Genomic DNA, 27302 nt, shown 5'->3' with positions numbered 1-27302 from the left:
GTTCCATCCCCAGTACCGCAAAGGGGTGGAGGGAGAGGAGAGAGAGAGAGAGAGAGAGAGAGAGAGAGAGAGAGAGAGAGAGAGAGAGAGAATGAATGAGAAAAAGAAGCCAAGTAAGAGGGAAATTAAATAAACTTCCCTAAGGTCACATGATATTAAGTGGGAGAGTGAAGATTTGGATTACATTCTAGCTAGCTATAGAATTTGTATCTATTTTGCTTTTCCAGGATCTACTCTAAGCATCACAAGAGAACCAAGACTAGAAAGAGAAGTACCTGGAAATGATAACATATAAGTGACAGAAGAAGCCTGAAAAGCATACAAAGCCTCCAAAAACGGGAAGTAGAGAAAATGGAACACTGAACAAGAAATGTCAATTGCAGGAAGACAGATAAGAAATATAAGAACTATAAAAAAAAAGTCATGGAGAAATAAAGTGCTCGTGAAGAAAGGTGTTATGAAAAATATGTCACCAATTATTTAGCGCAGTCGATTTGGGTTGGTATAAAAATAAATGTTTAAAATAAGTTGTGAAATAAAAAGAGCAATTCACAGAACAGATTGCAGACATTTGTGTAAGAATACGTTGCATATGCTCAGACATGCATAGGAAAAATTTGGAAGGCACTCTAAAAAACTGTCAGTAGTGGTTACCTCTGGGACGTAGAAAACAAGATCCAGGAGGATTTCAGGGAATTTAATTATTGGACATCCATCTGTATTGATTGAGGTTTACACCAAGAAATATATATTTTTATTGAAGATTAAAACATAAAGACAGAGGAAAGAGATTTCTGTGTTAAACTGGCACTAGACTTGTTGGGGAGATGTGTCTTTTTCAAATGCACATGGAGACACCATAAGGGACCCAAACCAACAACAAAAGGAAAAGTGACTGAAGATGCAAAAATCTAAAAATCTATGCATATTTCTCACTCATTAAGTGTCAATTTGGAATGGGCTAGATGACAGATAGGCATTCCACAGCCTAAACCTAAATAATAGAGATAAAAACCATTTGCTGACACCTCAGAACTACAGGCCACAGAGCCTGTGCTGACCGCAGTAACCGGCTGTGGCTGAACACAGAGCTGTTATACTTTTTACTCTCATTAGCTGTTTTCTTCTAACATCAATTCTGAGACTCCAATTCACAGTTTACATTGAGTAAACAAGATCTGAGGAATTACAGACTTTCTATGAGTGGGTTTAATAAAGTCTCAGGAAATATAGGTTCTTCTAGAATTCCATATAAATTTTTTAAAAATGTATGTATTATAAAATAAGAATAAAGCTGGGTGTGGTGGCACATGCTTATAATCCCAGCATTTGGGAGGCTGAGACCGGAGGATCATGGTTCGTGGACAGCCTCAGCTACTTAGTGAGGCCTTTAGCAACTCAGTGTGATCATGTTTCAAAAAAAAAAATTAAAAAGACTAAAAAACTAGGGCTGGATGTGTAGCTTGGAGGTAGAATGCCCCTGGGTTCCATCCTCAATACTGCAAAAAAAAAAAAAAAAGGAAATAAAATTAGAATAAATAATTATGCAGAGAGGACCGCTTGAGTAGAGGAATAAAAATAATACTATTTTAAGAATAACAATGTTGCTGGGCATGGTGGCACACGCTTGTAATTCCAGCATTCGGGAGGCTGAGACTGGAGGATCGCGATTCGCAGACAGCCTCAGCTATTCAGTGAGGCTCTCTGCAACTTATTGAGACCCTGTTTCAAAATAAAGAATAAAAAATAAGTCAGGGGCTGTAGCTTGGAGGTCAAATGTGCCTGGGTTCCATTCCCAGACCCACAAAAAAAGAAAAAGAGTAACAATATCAAAGAAAGATGTGTGTGTGTGTGTGTGTGTGTGTGTGTGTGTGTGTGTGTGTGTATGGATTTTTAAAAATTCCAGCTGTATTAATTCTATTATACAAGTTCATAAGTACTACTACACTACTAGAGAAAAGTTACAGGAACCCTGCTGCTGACTCTACCTCATCAAAATGAAGTGTGCCATTCAAAGGACTAAGATCATCCTTAGCCTTCTCCTCTACAGTCCACTGAAGTTGGACAGCTCCCTTTCCTCCTGCAGACCGGACGACCGTCAATGTCACATGGGATTCAGGGTCATCAGACAACAGGGATTCATCAACCATTACCTGAAAGACAGAAAATCCAGTGAGACAATAATAATATTATTAACAGGAGAAAGAAACAGAATCTTTCATTTGTTCACAATCGCTGTAGTTTTTGAGTTCAGAACTCTGTCATGTTACAATTGTATGGCTGAAAAAAATATTTCAATAAACTCCATTCCCATTGTTTTCTAGACATTCAACTACTTGGCATTTTCCATCTTCTCTGGCAATTAGATGGAGCATATGACTGAATTTGGTCAACAGATCATAGGCAGGGGATATACAGGCTCCTGACACTGGCTGTGAGTTCACAGCCCTGAGCATTTTCTCTACTTCTCAGGTGGATAGAGAGATACCTGGGAATTAGAGAAGGTTGGAACCACCAAATGAAGGAGTCTGAATTGTCAGTTGGGGAAGAGATATGCACAAGGGTTGGCCAGCTAAGAACACTGGTATAGAACTCTTGTCTCCGCCTGCCGAGTACTGGATTACAGGCATGTGCCATGCCCAGCTTGCAAACACTTTTGCTTCATTCTTTCTCAAGGAGTAAGAGAGCCTCAGTGGGCTACAGCAAAACTGCTCTTTCACTCTTACAGTTTCCATTTTCTTAAGGAACTGAAATTCCATTGAACAAATCATTGGGCAATTATTAGGCTATATTTATTTTTTAATTCATGATAATTCAGGTTTTATTTATTTCAATTTTTTTTATTTTTATGTGGATCATATTGAAAATAGCATACATTAAGACTGTGCTTAGTGCCCTCTCCTCCCCACCTCCCCTTCTCCCCTGCCAACAATGAGTGTTCAGGTTGACCATGCTACATTCATACTTTTACACATATTTGAATGTAGCTCCTCCATTAATCAACCTCAGCCTTCTCCCTCTCCTACTCTTCGATTCTAGCTTTGCTGAGGTTTCCCCTCCATTATCTGGAGTCCTGCTGCTATTTCTAATACTCCCTAGTTTGGGCATATTAGAGAAAACATTTAAATTTTAGGTCATCTAGCGAGGTGGGCTCTGATAGGCATATTGTAGACATTGCTTTTCATCCATAGGACACAGGACAGGAAAGACAAGGAGCAATAATGAATAATTGGTTTATTATTGAAAATTACCCACAGTGCCAGGCATGGTGGCGCACACTTGTAATCCCTGCACTTGGGAGGCGGAGATAGGAGGATTGTGCAGGTTTGAAGCCAACCTCACTGCGTTAAGAGACCCTGTTTCCAAATTTAAAAAAATATACATATATATGTATATATATGTATATATGTGTGTGTATGTATGTGTGTGTATGTGTGTATGTATGTGTTATGTATGTATGTCGGGAGTATAACCTGGTGGTAGAAGGGTTCCATCCCCAGTACCACAAAAAAAAGAAAAAAAAAATGACCCACAGTGATTACTAAGTGGTGACATATACAGCCAGAAAAGATGGTGAATATATGAGAAATATGAGAATTATCTAAGGATCTTAATGAATATTTACCTGGGAATTTCCTTTATTTATTTATTTATTTATTTATTTATTTATTTATTTATTTATTTTGGTGGCACTGGGGTTCCTGGAAGCCCTTCTACCTCGGGGCTACACTCCCAGACGTATTTTTTACTTTTTTTTATTTGGAAACAGGGTCTCTTAAACCAGGGAGGCTGGCTTCGAACCAGCGCGATCCTCCTGTCTCCGCCTCCCAAGCACAGGGATTACAAGCGTGCGCCACCACGCCCGGCGGGAATTTCCTTTAAAAGCTAGAATCATAATAATGATAACATAATCACCATGTAATAATGATTAAGATAGTTTGTGGTGCTTAATATTTAAGATACAGTGACAATTTAGTAGTGGTCAGAAACCCTAGCTACACAAATATTTAATTCTTATTATTGGTTAAGTTCTTTCCCTCTTTCAGTGGTTGAACCAACAGCAATTGTCTCTTCATTCAGATCTTAGATGGAAACAGCCAATGAGAGGGAAGAGAAATATATATGAAATGGGGTGACTGTAGTGTTTTATTCAATACAAGTCATGAGAGAGTACCTGAATAGTAGGTAATTTCCTTCAGTGCTAAGCCCATCCTGGTATGTAACACCCAGGCTCACCAAAGAACTCTGCTTGCAACTAGGTTGCTAGTCTGGCAGTAGGGTAAGCAGAAAATAAAAGGTATGGATAAAATATACATCTTAGCAAGCTATACCTGCTAAATAGGAGTCTGTGCCTTTTGTAACTTCCTGGTTTGAAGAGCTTCCATTTCTATCAGACTGTGCACAGGACTGGCCCTGCCTCACCAGTCAACTCAGTACACATCAAAGACTCACAAGAGAGGAGTAAAGAAGAGTTTCAACACAAAAATGAAAAGACGCTTCTTCTAAAGCTACATGAACATTTGGCCTGGGACAAGACACTCCATCAATACATTTAACTTACAGTCTGTTCTTCAAATCCAAATATTCCAAATGGAGAATCATTTTGTGGAATAATCACAGTTACCACAACATCATCACCAAGTCGGCCACCTCCAGCCACGCTGACTAAGGAGACATTGAACTTCTCAGTAAGTTCAAATTGTGCATCGTCAATGATGGTGATTTCTATCATTGCAGTGACCTATGAAAGAAGAGAAGGAAGGGAGCGACAGATGGGAGAAGGGAGAGGGAGAAGGAGGGAACAAGAAGGAAATATTGTCATAACAATTTTCCCTCAATATATTTTAATATATTAGTTGAAACTTCAAAACTAAAAAAGCAGGGCCCTTGTTATATTCCTAATACTTTTGGAGTCATGGATATTTACAGTATCTCAAAGTCAGAAATTAACAGTCTATTATTTTTAAGATAAAAGAGATTATCACGTAATACAATGTATTATATTTCCAGATAGATAAAACAATAAATGTGTATTCTCAAAAGAAGTTTTAAATGCCATCCTGATTCTAACGGGCATTGTACAAACAGGAAACTTGGTATGCTTGGTATTAATATCATATAACATAAAATAGAACCATAAAATTATCATTGACTTCTGTAATAAAACTCATTGGCTTCAACTTTTTGCGTGTGTGTGTGTGTGTGGTGGGTAGTAGGGATTGAATTTAGGAGTGTTCTAACACAGGGCTACTTTTCCAGTTTTTATAATTTGTTTTAATGAAATAATTAATTTTGTGATACTGAGGAGTGAACTCAGTAGCATTCTCCCTATGAGCTGTGCCCCAGCCCTTTTTATTTATTTATTTATATTTTGAAACAGGGTCTTAAACCTGTGATCTTCCTGTCTCGGCCTTCTTAAGTACTGAAATTACAGGCACAGGTCACTGCAGCAGGCTCTAGTTCTTTTTATTTTGAAACAAGGTCTCACTAAGTTGTCCATGCTGGCCTTGACCTTGCTCTACTCATTCTTCAGCCTCCTAAATAGCTGGGATTTAGGCATATGACAGCATCATAAAACTATTTATCTGGCTATAAATAATTTTTACAACATGGGGAAAGACAACCTGGAAGAAATCTCAAATTTGCTATTCTTACATGTTTATGGTCAGTATTTAGTCTACTTCTCTGTACTAAAAAAAGTCTTTATACAATTATAACTAAAATTTGGTCTATACTAATAGTCATAGAAATATCCTAGCTATATTTCCATGTTTCAAAACTTTTTTCTATATCTCACAGCCAAATTCCTGTACTTCAACACATTTATCAGAAAATGAAGTTTTTCTACCTAGATCCACTTAAAACTTTATTTTCACATTAGGAAAGCAAGAAATTTGGATGCCACACTCAGATAAGTGGAAGTCTAAATGAAATCAAATGCCAAAAAGGAAGCCTGTTAAAATATCCACATCTCAAATGTAGATTGTATAATACAGAATACCTTCCCTGTGGGATGTGAACTTTACGAACTATGATGATTCTAAGGATGCTGGTAAGTGATTGGACTCCAACTTAATGCTCAGAATTAAGTGCTGGGGATATAACTAGCTTCAATGAAAAATCAATTTATTTTTTCTGCTTTTAATGCAAAAATTTCACATATCTGCATGCCCTTTTTAATAGGACATGTTTCAAAGTTCTAAATCTGATAAGAAAAAACTCACGATTTCAAAAACATTAACAATAACAGGCCTTGATGAGAAGGAAAGTCTAGATTTGCATCTTATCTTTCAGCAGCATTTACTGAACCCCTAGGAGCAACTAGTAAGGTGATGTACACTATGCAAATCTGTCTAGGCAAATAGGCTACCTATAAATAGATTCTGGTGTTTGAAGTTGCTAACATTTTCATGGTCGTTCATATGACCTTTCCATGTTTTGATTAAAAGTTTTACAAAAATAGTTTATTCTTATATACTACAAAATGCCCAATATTAAGAATACTTACAATCATTTGGGAAAGAGTATTTTATAATTGTTAAAACCAATAGGCCTTCACAGGTTCCTAAAGTCAGTGATAGAACCCCAAGGAAGACACTGAATGATCCAGGGGATGATAGTAGCCCCAGATGCCATTAGAAAGTAAAAGCTCCTCAATTTTTTCAAGTTTTACACTACTTTTTTTTTCTTTTCTATCGTTCTAGTCTCTCTCTTTTTTTTTTTGTACTAAGGGTGTATTGCTGCACCCTTAGCCCCATTTTATTTTTATTTTGAAACAGGGTCTAAATTGCTAAGAGTCATACTAAATTGCTGAGGCTACCCTCTAAACCTATTGTTCTAGTTTTTTGTTTTTTTTTTTTTTTTTTTTTTTACTGAGGGTGTACTGCTGCACCCTTATCCCTATCTTATTTTTATTTTGAAACAGAGTCTAAGTTTCTCAGAGTCCTGCCAAATTGCTAAGGCTGCCCTCAAACATGTCTCAACCTCCCAAATACTTGAATTACAGACATGCGTCACCATGCCTGGCTTAGTCTTTTTTAAATTATAAATAAAGCCGGGCGTGGTGGCGCACGCTTGTAATCCCCGCGCTTGGGAGGCAGAGACAGGAGGATCGCGCAGGTTCAAAGCTAGCCGCGCGCGCTGGCTTAGGAGACCCTGTTTCCAAATAAAAATGTAAAAATAGGTCTGGGAGTGTAGCCCGGAGATAGAAGGGCTTCCAGGAACCCCAGTACCACCAAAATAAATAAATAAATAAATAAATAAATAAATAAATAATAAATAAATGCTTGGATATAAATTAATATCAAAAAACTATATTGAAAATTCTAAGTTAAAATTCCTGAACATTAAGGGGTAAATAGGAAAAAGAAACTAAAGATACAAAGCCTAGTCAAGTTCCTTTGGCAATTTTATACATTGTTAGGCACCTCTAGGCCAATTATCCTTTTTATAACTTCTATTTTAAGTAGAATCAGGAAATTCAGAAAAAAGTGAGATTCTTATTTCTTAAAATTCTCTTCCTAGAACCACAGTAGTTAATATTACTTCTGTTTGACTTCACACAGAAACATTTAAACTGGTTGTGGTGGCACACGCTTGTTATCCCAGGATTTGGAAGGCTGAGACAAGAGGATCGCTGTTCAAGGACAGCCTCTACTACTTTGTGAGGCCTTTGCAACTGAGTGAGACCCTCTTTCAAAATAAATAATAAAAAATAGGGCTGGGGGTATAGTCCAGAGGTAGAATGCACCCGAGTTCCATCCCCAGTACCACAAAAAAGAGAAATATTTAGAGTTGAGTGTATTTGGCAATCAATTATATAAATTCATTATTGATGGTGGATGCCTATAAAATGTTTGAAACACAAGCAAAAACTGTGAGTATGTTCATGACAAGCATACTTGTCCATCTGCAAATTTGAGAGTCCCGTGGGATGGCTTAAAGTCTTCCAGGCTGGCACTGTCTGGTGTTGCTTTCCAATAAACATTTACTGCCCCAAAGCTCCCGGCCAGCCGCACTACTGGAACATGAAGAACACCCAAGGGCGAAGGCAGCTCCTGAGCAGTAATAACTCCCCCAACATCCTTTAATAAAGAACAGAAGTTGAAAATTAAGACAGAAGGGGTAACTCTCCTAAGCCTTTGCTTTCTAAATTTATTGTTCCCGCTGACATCTCTTATACTTCAACCTTCAAAGCACAAGTTAATAGTCAGAAGTATGCAAAATAGTTCTTAACTTTGACAGCAAAATTTAATGAAAACAAACTTGATAAATACTTTGGCCTTTCTCAAAGAGAATTAAGGATTAGTTTAAAAGACAAATATGGTTACTTATCTACTTATAAATATCAATAAGCAAAGTCAATTTTTGTAGAAAATATATTTTAAAACACTGATCAAATTAGCAGGGAAGAGCTTCTGTATTACTATCTATATATATGAAAATTCATCTCACTCTGGTAACAAAAAACATAAAAATTCCCCTGGGGTCGTCATTTTCTTCGATTGTTATCTCAGCTATTTCCATCCCCGGCCTTCGCACACGTGGCTGCTCTGTGGAGAAGTCGGAGTTCACCAGGTTCACCTCTGTGATGGCAACAACAAATCCTTCTTCCAACTCAGGAGTATCATCCTGGAAAGTGGGAAAGGAAAGACGTCTGTTTTTGTTTGGGAAAAAAGGTCTCACTATTTTTTGTAGGCTTGTTTCAAATCCTTCAGCTTGAGCAATCCTCAACCTCAGCATCCCAAGAGGCTACACCTGCAACTGCAGGCACATGCCACTACGTCTGATTTGTGTGTGTGTGTGTGTGGTACAGGGGGTGGAACCCAGGGGCATCTACCTCTGAACTATACCCTATTTTTTATTCTTTGTTTTGAAACAGGGTCTCACTAAGTTGCAAAGGGCCTCACTAAGTAGCTGAGGCTGTCTGCGAACCTGCGATCCTCCTGTCTCAGCCTCTCGAATGCTGGGATTACAAGTGTGCGCCACCACGCCCGGCTCTGATTGCTTTTTATAAGAGATTTAATTCTTTTTAGTTACTTCCTCTACAGAAACGAACTGCTATATTACATGTAAGAAAGATTTCTATTCATATTTTAGTACATTTCCACTAACTTCAGAATCCTTGGGATATTCAAGATTAATCGTAATTGTTTTGATGGAACTCTCATTCTTATTAGCACATAAAATAATTTTTAGAAATCTACCCCACAGTTTTATCCATACCCTATTGAACATGCCTTATATTTATAATATTCCAAAAGAAACTTAGGAGAAACTGGTAATTTTTACATATATTTTAAACTGGAAAGTTCTTGACTTGTAAATCTAGATGTAATACTATATTTTAGATACTTATTTTTTTTTAATCTTTAAAGAGGGAATAAAAAATTTCAAAGTATAAAAATAAAACATATAATAAAGGAAAGAAAACCTAATTTCTACCCCATCCTTTTATCTTTCCCAGACTGTACTCTCCAATAGACATTATTATGTAATATCACCAATACCATTTATATTAGCAGTAATATTACTATATCGCATTTACTTAATAACATATAATATACATATAATAATGTTATATTATGATATATTATTTATAAATACAATATTTAATTGTGTACATATGTGGTGCTAAGAATCAAACTCAGGACCTTGCTGTATGCTACGAAGCTACATCCTGAGCTCCAGTAATTGTTATATAATACTATAATAGATACAGATATATAAAGTGCAAAAACTAGACCCAAACCATCTGAATATTAATCTTGATTCAAGTAATTATATTATGAAAGGAAAATAGTATCCTATCAAACAACAATAAAAATAACTACACTGATTTGAGCCTTTCTTTCATTCCATTCTTAGTTTAAAGCAACTAGCAATCAACATAATATGAGATATAAAACTAATCCAAATTCAGTGTTGCAAAGTTCATTCAAAATTATTTCCATCCCAAAATAAATATAATCGATCCACTTATTTTGCCAGCTACATATAAAATATTTATTAATTTATCATTAAATATTTATTTGGGTGAGAAAAGATATCTTTATGTTAAAAAGCATTTGTTTTAGAAAAGATTTTTAACTGTAAAAGCATCACAATTTTACATGTAAGAACATTTTCCTTTATTTTACATATTTATTGCACTTCACACTTACTGGCAAAATGGCAACTTTGGCATAAGTTTCTCTTATGTTTTCTTTCATTATTAATATTGTTTCTTGCAGCACAAAATCTTCATTCTCAATAGCTTGATTATTGGTGTGTAGTAAGAAGTTTGGTTTAGCGATTAAGTGAATGGCCAGGTCCCCAAATAGTCCCTTCTCTCGGACAATTCGCAATTGCAGAATGGTGACGTTCTCTGCGGATAGACACACCTCCAGTAAGCAAGCTTTCCTGTTTCCTCTCAGTGCTATTTCAGGCAACCATGGTGGGATACTGTACATTATCCTTTTATTCATTTATTTATTTACTTATTTATTTTGTGGCACAGGGGATGAAACCCAGGGGCATTCTACCTCTGAGCTATAATCCTGGCCTCTTTTTCATTCTTTTATTTTTGAAACAGGGTCTCAATGAGTTGCAAAGGGCCTCATTAAGCAGTAGCTGAGATTGTTCGCGAACCCTTTTAGACAGCTCAAGAAAAAAAGTAAAACAAAGATAACATATACTCCCCAGGGGTATCCTGTGCTTTGTCTCTACTGTCCCCAAAGCTATGCTGAAAATCACCATGCACCCCTGGTCTTATATCTCATTTTAGTCCCTCGACTCTGATTCTATAGTGCTGTCTCCTGGGTTCTATATACCATATACTGTCTCTGAAATCGCTCAAAGTCATAGGGAAGTACATCTATAAAGGCTGGACACAGGTACTAATTACTCATGCTTAGAAGATCCTTTGAAAATGAATAAATACACAGTTATCATTTAATGACTAATCATCAGAAGAAGGGTGATTTTGTTCATACAGCAAAGTGCCCATAACAAGCTTCAATGTATTTCAAAGCAGCTATTTTTATTTTGTTGTATTTTTTAAAAAATTTAATGTTATATAAAATAATTTTTTTAAAAAAACCTACTAATCTTGCCCACTAGACTCTGAGTTTGGCTAAATTGGCTGAATATTGTATTTTTGTTTCCAAAACACACAGTGCAATTTCTGGTTGTTACTAGATGTTTCAACAATGTTTATTGAGTGAAACATAAGCAGGTTGTTTATTTTGAGACTACTGCTTCTGTTTCTTTACATATGAGTATATAATGGCCCAGGACATAATACATGTCATTTCCCCCCATCAACTCTTCATGTGAAAAGTACTTCAAAGCTGAATGTCCATGATGTAATCTGAAAATTTTAGAACTGTCACACAGTATAGTCTAAATGCATATTACATTACACTACACTTAGCATTTGCTTAAATAAATCAAGTGGCCTTTATCTACAAAAATATATGTATCCAACAATTGATATGAATAGTTATTAAGGTGAAGATTTCAGTACTCAAAAATAGGGACACTTCAATTATGAATCCTGTTTGGGGTTAAGTGATGTATGTCTTGGTACCATGCACATTTCATTGTGTTGTTTACTGTGCTTTTTAACTATGAAAATGTATAGGAAGCCTGAATGAGGAAAGAAAACAGATAAACAATGAAAAATAAAAACATTTACCTCTACTGCGATGACTTGATAAGAATGTTAACATTTCTATTATGATAGTAAACTTTAAAAATGAAAAGTATTTTAATAGCCTTATATGACCACAACTTAAATATCAAAAGCTGGCTTAAAAACATTATGTGATTGCATAAATAAATCACAAGCTTTGATTACATGATTGGACAATTTAATAGAGATTAATGAGAAGGACTATGGCCTGTCAAATTGACAAAGTCTTAAGAAAAGAGAAATTTAAATTCCTTTGAAATATCAGAATTAAATTATCCAGTGAAGCTTCTTCTTAAAACCTGAAAAATATTCAAGAGGACTTACCTTTGGGCTCTGCTACTCTGATGGAGAGAGACTCAGAATGCCAGCCCACGGAGCCATAGGGAGAGTCACTGGGCAGAGTAGTTATCACAGACCTGTTTCTTTTCTCATCAATAGTAGCACCTTTTGCTGGGTCTGCAACCCCTTCCGTGGTAATTTGGGTGAGTGTTACAGTTACAACCTCTGATAACTCTGGTATATCATCAGTAAGAACTGTCAGTGTGATTGTAGACAGTGCCTGGCCTTCAGTAAATGAAATCTAAAATTTTAAAGAAAGAAGACTTTATTTGTTTTGTCATCATCCCTGCATAGTAACACCACCATACCAAAAAGTTTAACTTTCTTTTAATATGGCCACAACTTAAATAGCAAAAGATGGCTTAACAACATTATATGATTGCATAAATAAATCACAAGCTCTTCATGTTAGAAGTAGGAGACTGTTAGCAAAAAAGAAAAAACCAAAGCAATTCCTAAACTCTAAATTATAAAACATGTAGCCAAATTATCATATCCTGGACACATATATTTCATTTATAGTATAGAGTACAAAGTCTCTCTAGGAATCCAAGAGTTACCTTATGTAAAACTCTATTTAAAAAAAAAAGTAGTACAGTTATTTAAACATTTTTCTCTACACAACTTTTCCCAGGATTGCTACTCCAAAGAGATGTGCCATTTAACAATGCATCGATCCAGATAAAGAAACAGAGACACAAATCACAACATCTCTCTCTCCTTCCATCTCTATTGTCTAAAGAGACATTTCCACATTTGCTAAAAAAAAACATGTGAAGCCCTTGCTGACAGGGCTTCTCTCTGCTTCTTGGGTGTCATCTCCTATCATTTCCTTCCTCATACCCATTTTCTAGCAATGCTGCTACAAATAGCAGTGATCTAAACTAGCCTTGCAAGCCTGTGTCTCTACCCCGGCTGACACTTCCTCTCCTCCCAGAGAAGGCACGGATGATAGAAGCCCAAGGGCTTTATTAATAAACCAGGGGTCAGAAAACTGCTGCCTGCTGGCCAAATCATCTTTCCTAAATGAAGTTTGACTGGAACAGAGTCAAGCTTATTCAACAGCAGGTTGTCTATTTCTGCCTATACTGTCTGCTTTATACATTATAGCACAACTGTGCTACCAAGGCAAAATAGTGTGGAAGAGAATGGATGGCTAATAAAGCCTGGAATATCTACTATCTGCCCTTTATAGAAAAAAAAAACAACTCCTGAGCAAGATAATCAATTCTTTTAAAATATATTCTACATTTAAGGTAATCCTACGTATTTAAATAGTATTAAATGTATTAGGCATATTAGATTTAAATACTTTTGATCATATTTCTATAAGAAATTTTAACCAGAGAAAAATTATTCGGAACTACAGAAACCGAGAGATACAATTTACAGTTTGGTATCACGTAGAGCAAATATTAAATGCAACAGAACTTGTTTCAGCAGTCTTTACATACTAAAACTCCAGTCTCCTTTCAAGTGACTCAAGAACCTAGAAACGCCAGACTATCATATACAATTTTCCTTTTGTGAGATAAGTCCATGACAGTTCTTTTTTCGGATTTTTAGAACTTTATTTTATTTATTTCTTATCAGTGCATTGTCATCATACATCTTCATGGAATAAAAGACTTGTGGAGACATACGTAAAATAATTCTTCAGAGAAGCATTTGAGCAAAATACACTGGGTAATCTATGTATCCCAAGTCCTATCTTCCAACTAGCACTCTCTCTTTGAGAGTTGTCTTCTTTAGATTCCATTCTTGCACCTGAGTCCCACTTTTTTTTTTTCTCCTGGTACTCGGGACTGAATCCCAGGGGGCGGGGGGTCTATCACTGAGCTAAAACCACCAATCCTTTTTATTTTTTATTCTGAAACAGGGTCTTGCTAAGTTGCTGAAGCTAGCCTCAAACCTGTGGTCCTCCTTTCTCAGTCTCCTAAGTACTAGGATTACAGGCATGGGCAAACACCAACTGGCTCTGAGCCCCAATTTTATACTTTCCTCTAGTAGTGCATAATATGAGACTCTGCCAATATCCCTTCTCAGGAACTATGCACCCATCCCTCAGCTCTTGTTCTCTTCAGAGGGCCAGAAGATGGTCCTGAGCTACAGCAAATGGTCTCACCCAAGGTAATACTCACCTTAACAGGTGGCTAGAAGTAAAGAACTACCTAAATGGGAATGCCAGCAGCGGCTCAGCCCTACAGCTGGACTCACTCCAAAAGACCACACTGGCTGCAGAACTCTCTTACAGGAACAGCCTGAATTGCAGTTGTCTGAGGATCCGCTTCTCCCTCCGCACATTCTTGCTTTCCCCACTTCCTTATGGATGCAACTCACCCAGTGTGTTTACAAGAAACCCAGCCCATATCAATGTCCAGCACCGGCCCATCTTCCCGGGAGACTGGCTAGTAAACAGACGTGTCCCCTGCTCACCACTTCCATTTTACCTAAATTTTGACAAAATGTTTCCATCCCCAGTTAGGTTAGTTTTATCTTTTTGGCAATTTAATACACTCACAGTTTGCCTGATATATTGAACTTCAAAAGGGATAACCTTTTTTTTTTTTTACAGATAATTTTGGTTGTTATTGAAAAAATGAAACAATAAGCATGACAATAAAACTAACCTTAAATTCACCCTTCTCTACAGTGATTGGTAGGAATCCATTGTTGACATGGTGAAACCAAACACGTTACCCAGAGGGCAGCGTTTGGGCCCACGCATCCATAGAAACCACAATCTAAACGCGTCTCCCTGTAATTCTGTAAGTTACATACCACTCCAGAGGTAGGAAATATATCACTAATGCTTCCGTCAGCTTCCCATGCCACCGTGACACGGCGGTATGTCCCTTTGAAGCGCTCCACATTCAAAGTTACTAGGCTATCTCGCTCCATTTCTTCCACTTGTCTATATAATGAATTCTGAAAAATACACAGAAAGCCAGAAAGGGTTTCTTAAAATGACAAACAGATTTTTTTAATTTCATGTTATTATCCATTTATAACCTCCTCAGTAGGAAGCAACATGCAACAGTAAGGGAAAAACAACAGTTAGAAAGTGGTGACCATGAGCTCATTTGAAAACATGCATATTTAAAGGATTAATATACAAATGTCAACAAAAATGAAATGTTAACTTTTATATATGGTTGTGCTTAATTTTATCTCCCATTTCTATATTTTTCAAATTTTGTTGAGTGAACATATAATGCACTTGTACTTAGCATATACTTTTAAAAAAAAAAAAAAAAGTGATACTGGCGCTTGTAATCCCAGCATTTGGGAGGCTGAGACAGGAGGATTGCGAAGGTTTGAGGCCAGCCTCAGCTACTTAGGCCCTTTGCAACTCAGTGAGACCCTGTTTTAAAAGTAAAGAATCAAAAAAAGGACTGGGGGTGTAGCTCAGAGGTAGAATGCCCCCGGGTCCCATGCCCAGTACCGAAAAAAAAAAAAAAAAAGAAAAGAAAAGAAAAGAAAAAAAGGTGATACTTGTAGCATGTGTGGCAAAATAGCAGGGAAATATTTCCCCCCTTTTCCTCCTGTGTAAGGACTGGAAATTTGACTTGGTATCTCCCCTTTTTCTATTAATAAAATAATGGCTGAACCTACATCCTCTCTGGTCTTTCACATCCCATCCCAGTATAATAATGCCATAAAACAATTAGGATGCTCTTTCTGACCAATTGTGGATGTCTTCTTCAATTCATATCCCCTGAAATGTTACTATAAATTTACCTGTTACCACAGATGGTGTTTTGCTTTTAGATCCTGGGCCTTTTCTAGCCAGGATTAGCCCTTCACCTTATGTTAAAATTCTTTTCTTCTCACCTATGTTTCATAGCCTTTTATCTTTGCTGCAAATTAATTCGCGTATCTGTGTGACCTTAACATTCTTCTCTGAACCCATGCATAACAATATAATTTGCCAGCCATTTAATAAACTTTTCCTTCAAATGAATATTTTAGATAATCCCTTCCTATGACATCCTTGGTTTCTCAGTAGGTAATAAGGCAAAACTATGGAGTATAATTTTTTTTATCTTTCCAGCAAGACTTTTCATGTATTTTTGCTATGGTAATCTGAAAAGCAAATCTCCTATTAATTTCTTAAAGCTTATGAAAGCTCCTATTTAGAATGCTAATTTGAGTAAAGATCCTATCTTTTAGGGGTATTTTACATAGCATTTTAATATATTGTTACAGATGTTATATGGTAATAAAATCTTGCTCAAGGCAATCAAACATTCCTAGGAAAAGGCCTTGATTTTAAAAATGCATATAATTTATTCAGGAAAACACTGTCTTTAGCAAAAATGCCTCTCTCTGGAGCCATGCCCTTCATTAATGAGGGTAAGTAAAACATGAGTTTCCCACAACCACAAAATATTTTTAAAAATCTCATCCTCTGGAGGAGGGTACCAAATACTGTGTGAATGTATGCCATTGTCAGTATGATCCATATTATAATGTGAAACTATAGTGTACCAATAAAATAAAAATTAAAAATTAAAAAAATCTCATCCTCTATTAAATTTTATCTTGGAAAAAGGCTGTCCAGACACAAAGATCTGTATGGAGGAATTCCACTGAATGGACTAACAGAACCCAGGACACTATCCATTGACCAAGCAGAAGCCAAAGGGATTTGATGTGTCTAGAACAATTTTGGAAGCAGCTTCCTAAAGCAAAATCTCCTGCCTGCACAGCTGAGGAATGGGATATGCTCTCCATCCACAGCGAGGCTTCTAAATGAGGTGGGACAGAATCTCAGAGCAAGTCACTTCTCACCCCAGGAACCCAGCCCTGCCCTACATACTTGTCAAACGTCCTACACTTCCCTCGCCTGCAAAACAGGCTCACACTAAGCCCCAAGTGTGTACCAGTCACTTTTAAGAGACAGCAATACAGCTATGAAACAGATTATTGTATGTTGAAATGAGAATTTTCTAGACATATTAAGTTAAATGAAACATAATATTAAATTAATTTTGCCTGCTTTCTTCTTCATTTTGTTTTAAATATGTCAACTAGAAAATCTAAGATTATATAAACAGCTCACATTGTATTTCTATGCAGTCTCGTTAGAAGCAGACTAGAACTTAGCTCCAGACTAGGTAACATCATGATCTGTCCCTCACAAGCAATTGGCTGTGGACTTGTGAGCACCAGTGTATCCCACACACCTTGTCTTAAACCCCTAAACCTGTTCTTCCCACACTTAGGTGTCCATATGCCACGGAAAGGTCAATTCATGCTGCCTATAACTCTTGAGCGCATTGCTAAATTACTATAGTAGTCTCCTAACTGTCTAACACTGTTCTTTCCCACTTACGATATGTTCTCAGTGTTATAACCAGCGTGTTCTTTTTTAGAGTTGAATCAGGTAACACCCCATCTTCTACTCCAACCCCTCCAAAGCGTCCACATTTCCCCAGAGGCCAAATTCATTGCAATGCTAAGGGCCTATGCAGGAAAGTACCGACATGGCAGGCCTCATGACTTTCCTTTAAAATGCCTGCTCACAAGACCAGCTCTCAGCTAGCCTCTGGGAACTTGAATTTCAAGAGGGTTCCTGCCATTCCTAGAACTGATAAGTAGCTCCCTATGCCTAAACTCTTTATCCAAATTGTGTGGTTCATCCTAACATTTGCTTCCCTTCTGGGAGTCCAAAATTTTGATAACAGGCAAAGGGTGCTTATCAATCACCAATTAAAACCCTGGGCACTGAGCCTTTAGTGGCTGGCTAGTTGGCAAAATTTCACATGTGTTGTAACAACTCACAGGAACTAAGTATGTCCCACATGACTGCTCTGGGGAAAGACTCTTAGAAGTTGGTATCTGGTTTCTACGGGACTTTACCCACAGGAGTTTCCCTTTAGATGCTTTTGTTTGTATCTTTTGCTACGACAATATCATAGCCATGAGTATGACCACACTCTGAGTCCATAGCACTCCTAGTGAGAGGCTGACCTGCAGGACTCATAGGGATCCCTAACACAAGGCCTGGGCTTTAACTTCTTGGACTTTGTCTCCCGTTGAGCCTTGACTTCAGCCCCAGGGGCCTGTGTGTTGCTCCAGGTGGGCAAGGCCTCACAGCTGGCCTCTGCCCTTGCCTATGGGCCCTGTCTTAATTACCTAACCCAGATGTGCTACAACTTTCTCATCCCCTACAGGCCCTTGCCCTTCTGCCATTTACTTCATGCACCCCTTCTTTGATCTCATTTTTAAATTTTCCCACCTCTCCTTGCATTTTCTACCTGCCTTCCCTGCCAGGTGTTGTTCTATAAAGAACTTATCACCATCAGATATGGTACCTCTTATGTTTTTACTTATTTTCTATCTCCTCCTTTCCCTTTAGGATTTAAGGATTATGAGGAAAGAGGTTTTTATTCTTTCATTCTCTGATATATCTTTTGCATCTGATACAGCATCTGGAACATAGTAGATGCTTATTAAATGTCTGTTGCATGAATGAATAAATGATCAAATGTTTCAGCTTCTTACTTAGTTCTGGCCAATGAGAGCTAAAAAGCTTTCTAATAAAAGCTAAAATCTTTATTTTTAAGCATCTTCTCTGTTAATTGCAAAGTCACATAAAGCATACCTTTGCCCCTAACAGGACATGAGTAGAAATTGGTAACCATAACAATAGCATCACTTTTCAAACAACCCAATGAAGTATCAGCTTTGTACCGACAAAGAAGAGCAATGGAAAAGCCCTGAGCCACAGCGACACTGCACAGTGTCCAAAAGTCCACCTTCTCTGTGACATGCTCTTAACATCTTTAAAGTCTATTTGATTTAGCTTCTCCTTACGTGCAGAAGACTTCAGAGAAAGATACATGATAGCTGCAGATATGACAGTAGCTATTAAGTCAGAATACACTTTGCAAATAAAAATAAATGATGTAATTTGAATGGCTGTTCTTTTGCTCAGTGGTGAAGAATATGAAGTCAGAACTTTCTTCAAGGAAAGGCCTCTGCTTGTGTGCAGTTCACATAGTAACCCCTCTTCTTCCTCCCCTCACAGTAACATATTTGAAGATGACATGTGTGACCCAACACCCAGTGTAGCTGTATTCAGAATCTATCTCATTTTTGTCTTCTGGTTAAAAGGCTAACAGCAGAGTCAGAATCTGGCCCAAGGCCAACTAATAACATTTCAGATTCAATTCTATAAAAAGAATAAGTGCAAAAGGAAACAAAAGAGTTTAGAACAAGTTGACTCAGAGAGCCAGGTGTCAGTACAATTCACTTTAGGATGCAGAGCAGGGGTAAAGTGGTGGAAGGGGAGGAAGAAAGGCTGAAGATACACCCAGTAAGACTCAAAGTGCAGCTAAGAGTCAACGTATAAACAGAATGAATAGGTCATGCTGACCCTTCAATGTGGAAACTTTGGTATCATTACCTGAGCAAATGCTATGACTCCATAGGCATCATCATTAGACAGAATAGTTATTTTCACATAACCGTTAATACCAATCTCTGCTCCACCTGTGGGATGTTTAAGCTGGACTTTGAAGGATTCCTCTTCTTCTGGAACTACGTCATCAAGGATATTAACTGCTATTGTAGCTTCTCGGTCACCAGGTTCAAATATCAGTTCACCTGAACTAGCAAAAGATGCATACATAAAATAAGTCAATGACAACTTAAATTACATACATAGATGAGTCACAAAACTCTCATAACACTGAGTAATATTAAAGTTTTAGAATAATAATATTTTACAAGTAAGATTTTAATTCAAAGTATTCATATAATATTAATGAACTTGGTAAAATAGTTATTAGAAATAATGATAATATCCATATTTATGCTTAATAAATAGCTCTTATATATATATATTTTTTTTAGTCACTAAGACTTGGAAATTTTATGGCATACAAAATTGTGGTGAGTATAAAATATTGAGCCTACCTGGGAATAAAGTCGGACTGGCTGGAGATGTAGGCCAGCTCATACATATGTGAATGGGTAGCTCCTGCTACAGCAATTAAATTCTTGCTTGCATTGAGGGACTTTACTGTAACAGAAGTTGCATCTGAAGCAGAAGGTGCTTCCAGAACAAAAGAGAATTGATTCAGTTCTGAATCCCAGCAGTAAAGAGCAGACACTTCTTGGCCAATTAGAAGGACATGAACTGCAAGAAGGAATGAAAGGGCAAAAGGAATGAAGCTAAAATGAGGACACACACACTTGCCCCACCAGTTCCAAAGCAAAACCTTCCCAACTCTGAAAATTCCATTTTGAGTTTCAAAGTAAGCAAATAAAATTTATTCCTAAAATAATTGAATATGAATAATTTTTGAGTGCTGTGAAATGGTCAGGGCAGCTTGACAATGTACCCACAAGTATTTAAGAAAAAAAATGCTGGCTGATAAAACCCAAATAAATTGTGGACACTTGAATTCATCTCAATATCTTTTTGATAATGTTAATGGTGCATTGAAGTTACACATCAGAGTGAGAGTCAAAGGGATCCATTCTTACACACACACATATCTTGGTGTGTTTCCCTCCACGTCTCTCCCTGGGCCCCACTCTGTCACCTGATGCATGGATAAAGAACATGTAGTGTATACACACCTTAGAGTTTTATTCAGCAATGAAGAACAAAATTATGTCATTTGCAATAAAATGAATGTAGCTAGAGAATATAATCCTAGTTGACATCAGCCAGTCTCAGAAAGTCAAAGGTCATATATTTTCTCTCATATGGCATTAACTTTTCTGAGTTCTTTATTTATTCTAGATATTAACTATCAAAGGAGAAGCTGGCAAAATTTTTTCTCATGCTGTAGGCTTTCTCTTCAGACTATTCATTGTTTTCCTTTTCTTTTTGCTTATTGGAGAGTTGGTTCTAGGTTTTATTCTAGCAACTGTTAAGTTTCTGTTTTTAAAATAAATTCTTTTAAAGTGAAAAACATACATTATCCCATCACTAAATATTTCATTTTTGTATTTTCTTCCTTAGTCATCATCCATATGAATATATAATTAGCAGTTATAAACAGTATAAACATTTTAAAAATGCAAATTAATGATCTTATTCTATATATAGTATAATTTTTATGTTGCTACCTATCATTCAAGCTATTATCTTAATGCATATATAATAATAATCTATAGGGTTGATCCTTAAGATATATTTAATAATTCTATATATGTAGTTATTTTATATTTAATTATTCAATATTAAGAAGAAACAGAATTCTCCTTATTTTTACTTGATAAAATATTCAAGGCAATTAATTAAGTCAAAGGACATGAATAAATGTATCACTTGAAAAATATTCTGCTAATTCTTTTTGAAATGTTATCAGGAAATCATGCTTTTATTAAGTTCAAAGCAATGGCATATATTTGCATCTACACAAGGGAAAAAGGGAGGGCTTAATATGTTGTTAAACAATCTTCAGACTTTTAAAACATGGGAGGGGATGAGAAACCCTAGCAAAATATGCAAAATTCTAGCTCTTAGAGAAATGCACTGAAATACCAAATAAGACCAACTATGTTATTAAAATAGCACACAAAGCTGGGAAGCATAAATGTCTTCTATAATATTAGATCATAGGTTATGGGGGAACAATGGGAAAACCCATGTTCTTATGCTTCCATATCAAGAAGCATGTTTTCTTATAGCAATTAATTTAAATACTGTTGAAGCATAGTAAATGTTGCATAAATATTAAAGATCACCCAGAAAAGCATTAACACACTTAAATGGTTTAATGATCATATATTTGCATAAAGTTTTGTGAAACTGGAGACACTGAGACGAGAACAAACTCAGATGCATTAGCTGTCCCTCAAAATTAGCCGATTTATAGTCTCAACCAAGATCAAACTAGAGTGATCTGAGCCTCACTGCTTACATCTTAGAGATAACCCTATTCGTTATAATAGGACATATAAAATAATAGAGCATAAACCCTATTTGTTTATGCTTAATCTGATTTGTCTAAACTGAAAACAGATTGCTAATCAGACATGCCAGGTAAAAGAAAAATATGAGGGAGCTCAAATCTGCATGTTGGCTCACAATGGGGTTAAGTCCTGATAAACCCATAACAAGTTGAAAACAACACATCAGAATGCATTCTTATTCAACCTATCGAACATCACAGCTTAGCCTAGCCTACTCTAAATGTACTCAGTACAGTTATATTAGTCTACAGATAGGCAAAAATCATCTAGAACAGAGCCAACTCTATCATCAAGTGTTGAATGTCTCATGTAATTTGTTGCTTACAATAAGTCAGAGTTGTTTACCCTAGTGACCATGTGGCTGCCTAAGAGGTGCATTCACTACTACCACCCAGCACTGTAAGGGAGCATCATACTGCATATCACTAGCCTAGGGAAAGGTCAAAATTAAAAATCTAAAGTATGGTTTTCACTGCATGTACATCACTTTTTTGTACCATCGTAAAGTCAAAAGTTGAAAAATCCTCAGTTGAAGCATTGTAAATCAAGAACCAACTATATACATATGCAGAAAGTATTTTCTCACAAAGTTAACATTTATACCATTCAAGAGCATGAAAGTGGACCAGAGAATTTATGAAGAAAAAAATCCTAAATCTCTTCCTCATAAAGTACATTCCAATACTCTTATGATGAATATCATAATCCATAAATCCCAATTGACGCACCTGATTAATCTTGGTTACTCCTGAACCACAGTTCCCTCACTCCTGTATTTAGACTACACTTGCCTTCCTGGGCCTTCCCTAGAAGCACATACTCACTGCTACCCCTGACCTCTTTGCCCTCGCTGTTTCTTTTGTCGAGAGCCCAGCTCAGGTTCAACTTTCCCTCATTAACTCCCACTCAACCTAGAGTTCTTTTTTTTTTTTTTTTTTTTTTGTGGTACTGGGGTTTCTGGAAGCCCTTCTACCTCCGGGCTACACTCCCAGACCTATTTTTACATTTTTATTTGGAAACAGGGTCTCCTAAGCCAGCGCACGCGGCTGGCTTCGAACCTGCATGATCCTCCTGTCTCTGCCTCCCAAGCGCGGGAATTACAAGCGTGCGCCACCACGCCTGGTCCCTAAAGTTCTTAAATAAATGATTCTTCCTTAAGAAAGCTTCCTGGGCATCTCCTTAGACCATGTCAAGTGCCCTCCACTTAGTATTGAAGCAGTATTTTTTTCCCTTCCTTTATCTGTTTATAGCTAAAAATACTTGTGTGCTATATATAATGACTCTTTTTCCTACTACATGTTAAACTTCAAGACAGGGACAGATTATATATGATTTTGCTTGTCCTTGTTTCTCCAGGGTCAATCACTATGCTTGGCACATAATTGGCATGTAAAAATACCTATTAACTAATAAAGAAGAGAAGGGCAAAGGGAAGATAAGTTTATGTGTCCTTGCAAGTCTTTGTTATATTCATTCTTCCTCTTCCATTTAAAAAATGCAGTCACCACCCAGTAATCTCTATCAAGTCATTAATCAGAATAAAATATGTGATCTTCATAGTCATGGAGCCAATCTAATATTTTTAATAAAATATTTGACACATTCAAAATAAAAGAGTCCTTGAACATTCCTTAATGCATAATTTCAGCTTTCAGGGGATCTATAATAAGCCATTCTAAATAATTACCTATAATCTTTTCATACTTCTACAACCTTAAGTCACAGAAACAAAGAAAATAAAGAGACCTCACAATAGGTTCCCTTAATAAACCTCTGGCAGATTTTTCTCCCACAAATTCTTTTAGAAAGTATGCATATTATATTTTTTAAATATCTTTAAAAGGAATTTTATAACTTTAATTAATGGCCAATCCAGGCAGCATACTTCATCCTTAGAAACATTTCTTAGAAAACTAGTTTGAATAATAATAAGTGGCTCAAGTAGACACAGTTAATCACTTTGAAATCCATTTGATAACTTGAAATATGTAAGACGCAAAAATTAAAAAGAAACAACTTAAAAGACAAGTAGAAAAACTAAACAAATACATGATCAAAGACACATAATATATTCAGGAAACCAACAGTTGAATGAATAGGAAAGTAGGTTGCATATCATGGGATAGCGTCACAGTGCATGGCCTTGCTCAGCGTGTGGACAGTGAGAAGAGGTTGCGTAAGGGGGGCTAATGATGAACAGACACAGCACAGAGCTCTGAGGCAGAAGGAAGGCGGTGCAGAGGCGGAAAAGCCACATGATGGTCTGATATGGAACGGCGAGGTCTAGGATAATGTGGATGAATACCAGACTGCAGAGGAAGATGTAGGAAACACAGAAACAAGTGAAATGAGACTTAAAATCCATGAAAATTGAGAAGTAAATAATTGCCACTCCTGGTCAGTGGGTGAGGTGACCTACAGTGACAGTGCCTAAGGCCACAATGCCTAAGAGCAAAAGCAGCAGTTGGGTACCTAAGAGAAAAATTGTATTTGTATTAAATCCTCTAGTCTTCTGAATATCATGAACTTTGTACATTTTAACTTTTGTGAGCTAAAGGATTTCCACACATCAGTGTCTCTGAAATCTAAGCCTCTGATTTGCTCCCAATTCATTTCTGTTATCTTTCCCCTCGGATTCTTCTAAATCACCTCAAGCTAAGGGCACCCAGAGCCAAGCAGCTCCCACGAAAGGCATCCCCCCTTTATCTTTTCTTAATTTCAACACTACTCTCCTCCCAATCACCATGGCGTGGTAATTTTAATCCCACGTTTGAAGTCATAAAGTACTCATGAATCTTCATTTCTAAATGCTCTTGCCCGCAAACGTCTTCATGTCTAATTTCTCACTCCGGCTCAGGACCTTCACCAATGTTAGGTAGAGTTGTAAAGCACGGCTTGATTACCACTTGCCTTTGAAATGTCCTGAAGGATTTCTCTACCTCAACAGTGATGAGCATGGTCCAGGTACCCCAAAGAATCCTTGAGACTCTTTTAGACAATCTGTGAGGGTCAAAACTATTCTCATAATAATCCTAAAATTTGGTTTGTCTACTTCATTCCCATTCTTTCACAAGTGAATAGTCAAATTTTCCGGAGGCTATATAACTGTTAATAGTGTAATAAACTAAATGCAGATGCAGATGTGAAAATCCAGATGTAGAAAGACAAAAATCGCCTGATCTCTCAAACAGGTTGGATTTCTGTCGAGGTCAGAGAATGAAAGAACAATATTGGGAGGCTGAGACAAGAGTATCGTGGTTCGAGGACAGCCTCAGCTACTTAGTGAGGCCTGTTGCAACTCCGTGAGACCCTGTTTCAAAAAATAAAGAATAATAAATAGGGCTTGGAATATAGTTCAAAGGTAGAATGCCCCTGGGTTCCATCCCCAGTACCGAAAAAAAAAAAAGAAGAGAAAGAAAAAGAACAACAGACTTCTCAGTTATTTTGTGACCTTTCAAAAAATTTCTAATTATTTGCTATACTCTTATGCATATTTCAATATTATAAAAATACATATTTAATGTCAGTATTCATTTTACTCTAGACAAGAGACCAAACACAGAAGTATCTTATCTTTATTCTTCATTAATATTTCTCCCCATATCTTAGTCATTGTTACTTTTCTTAAGTACAATGTCCATTTTATTTTTATATTTATTTATTTAGTTAGTTAGTTAGTGGGTCTGGGGGTGGAACTCAGGGGCATTCGACCTCCAGGCTACACCCCCTGCTCTATTTTTTATTCTTTATTTTGAAACCAGGTCTCACTGAGTTGCAGAGGGCCTCACTAAGTAGTTGAGGCTGTCCGCGAACCGCGATCCTCAGGTCTCAGCCTCCCAAATGTTGGGATTACAAGCATGTGCCACCACGCCCGGCACAATGTCCATTTTAAAAACATCAATCTTTTTGAAGTTCTAGAACTTATAGAAGGATTATTGTAAAGATCTCAATTTTATATTCTATTAAAATATTCAGTATCAAGCAATGTGAAAATACTCTAGTTGATACAATAAGACTGAAGTCATTCTGGCTTCCCACACTTCCTTGGAATGGGTTAGCACTTGAAAAGTCCTTACCTATTCCTGAGGCTGGTGTGAAGGAATGAATTCTGTTAACAGTGGTAGCAAAATCCAAGGACTGAAAATATCTGAATGAAGACTGTCCTGTCTCCCAGATGAAAATTTCAATTGAATTCTGATTTCCTACATTAGTGGAATAAAAGTTAAATCTTAAGGGAAAAATATGAGAAAGAAAAATGACAAAAATTTACAGTAATACTATAACAAAATATTAGATTGAATTTAAGAAACAAATTTTACTAGATTCTATGTGTTTTAAAAACATACAGCTTAGTGTGAATCACTTCAAAGATCTTTTAGCATTTGCTGAATAATGAATACATAGCAGTAAATAACCATGATCTAATATTAAAAAAGAACAGGGATAAATGTTTCATTTTTTAGGATTATTGAAATTTATTTATGAAAATTTCAATAAACAGAGGAAAGCATATTCCTATTCAGGAAAGCTTATTCCTATTCAGAGAAAATTTTGAAACAGTCTTATCAAATATTAATGCTGTGAATTATCCATAGCACCCCAAGTATATTCATATAAAGTTTATGTTTTCCCTTTGAACATAAAATCTTCATAGATCTTTTCTCTTTACCTCTCCACCTCCAATTTTATTTTATTATAACTTTAATGTGGTCATTTAGAATACCACAATATTATAGACATAATTCTTAATTTTTTCCAAATCCATTTATGACTGAAGGCTAAAACTTAACCATCAAGAAATAGCCTAGAGATTAGCTAAAAACTCACTGCAAGAGCATCTCCTAATAAAAACTACAATATGAATGCTATATGACTTTGGTAATAACTATATATGTATTATAAACACTCTATCTTCTTACCTAGAAAGATATTTTTGGAAAAAATTAAGTAAGTATCATCGCCTGAAGACAAAGCCTCAACTTGTGTTGTCCCGCTGACCAGCACTTCTTGAAAGTTAATAAACCAACTGCCAGACCATCTGAGTACAAGGGCATTTAGCCTGGCATTGGCCTGGGAAATGACTAAGAACATGGAGCCTCCTCTGTTGAACAAGGCCATGGCCAGCACTCCTCGGACAGGGAGTTTCTGATGTAACACAAAGCTCTGTCCATCCCATCTGTAGACCTGTAGGAGGTGTTCAAACACAAGACCCTTCGTGACTAGTGAGAATTTAACTGAAGTCATGTTTTACTCTCCTTAATCCTTTTACTTATTTAGGAGGATACTTTTACAAATTGGAAAGGGTCAAAACTAACATTTCCTACCTCTTTTTATTTGTGTTTGTGATTGT

The 27302-nt window shown here is 36.6% G+C and overlaps 1 protein-coding gene across 1 annotated transcript in view; it reads right to left on the bottom strand.

The window, feature by feature from the left end:
- Positions 1 to 27302, bottom strand: part of ADGRV1 (adhesion G protein-coupled receptor V1) — a gene marked incomplete at both ends in the record, with an annotated part of 566633 nt that overhangs the window by 386625 nt on the left and 152706 nt on the right. Inside the window, 11 exons of the mRNA XM_080707128.1 lie at positions 1989 to 2153; positions 4562 to 4741; positions 7902 to 8084; positions 8455 to 8631; positions 10164 to 10366; positions 11999 to 12254; positions 14795 to 14941; positions 19428 to 19632; positions 19940 to 20162; positions 26029 to 26154; positions 26872 to 27136. Of these exons, the coding sequence (XP_080563254.1) occupies positions 1989 to 2153; positions 4562 to 4741; positions 7902 to 8084; positions 8455 to 8631; positions 10164 to 10366; positions 11999 to 12254; positions 14795 to 14941; positions 19428 to 19632; positions 19940 to 20162; positions 26029 to 26154; positions 26872 to 27136 (2130 nt within the window). The remainder of the gene's footprint in view (positions 1 to 1988; positions 2154 to 4561; positions 4742 to 7901; positions 8085 to 8454; positions 8632 to 10163; positions 10367 to 11998; positions 12255 to 14794; positions 14942 to 19427; positions 19633 to 19939; positions 20163 to 26028; positions 26155 to 26871; positions 27137 to 27302) is intronic.

Source organism: Muscardinus avellanarius (assembly GCF_963383645.1).
Source record: "Muscardinus avellanarius genome assembly, chromosome: 1".
NCBI classification, from domain to species: Eukaryota; Metazoa; Chordata; class Mammalia; order Rodentia; family Gliridae; genus Muscardinus; species Muscardinus avellanarius.
Note: the sequence above shows the minus strand (reverse complement) of the source record. Positions and strands in the feature narration are given on the sequence as shown.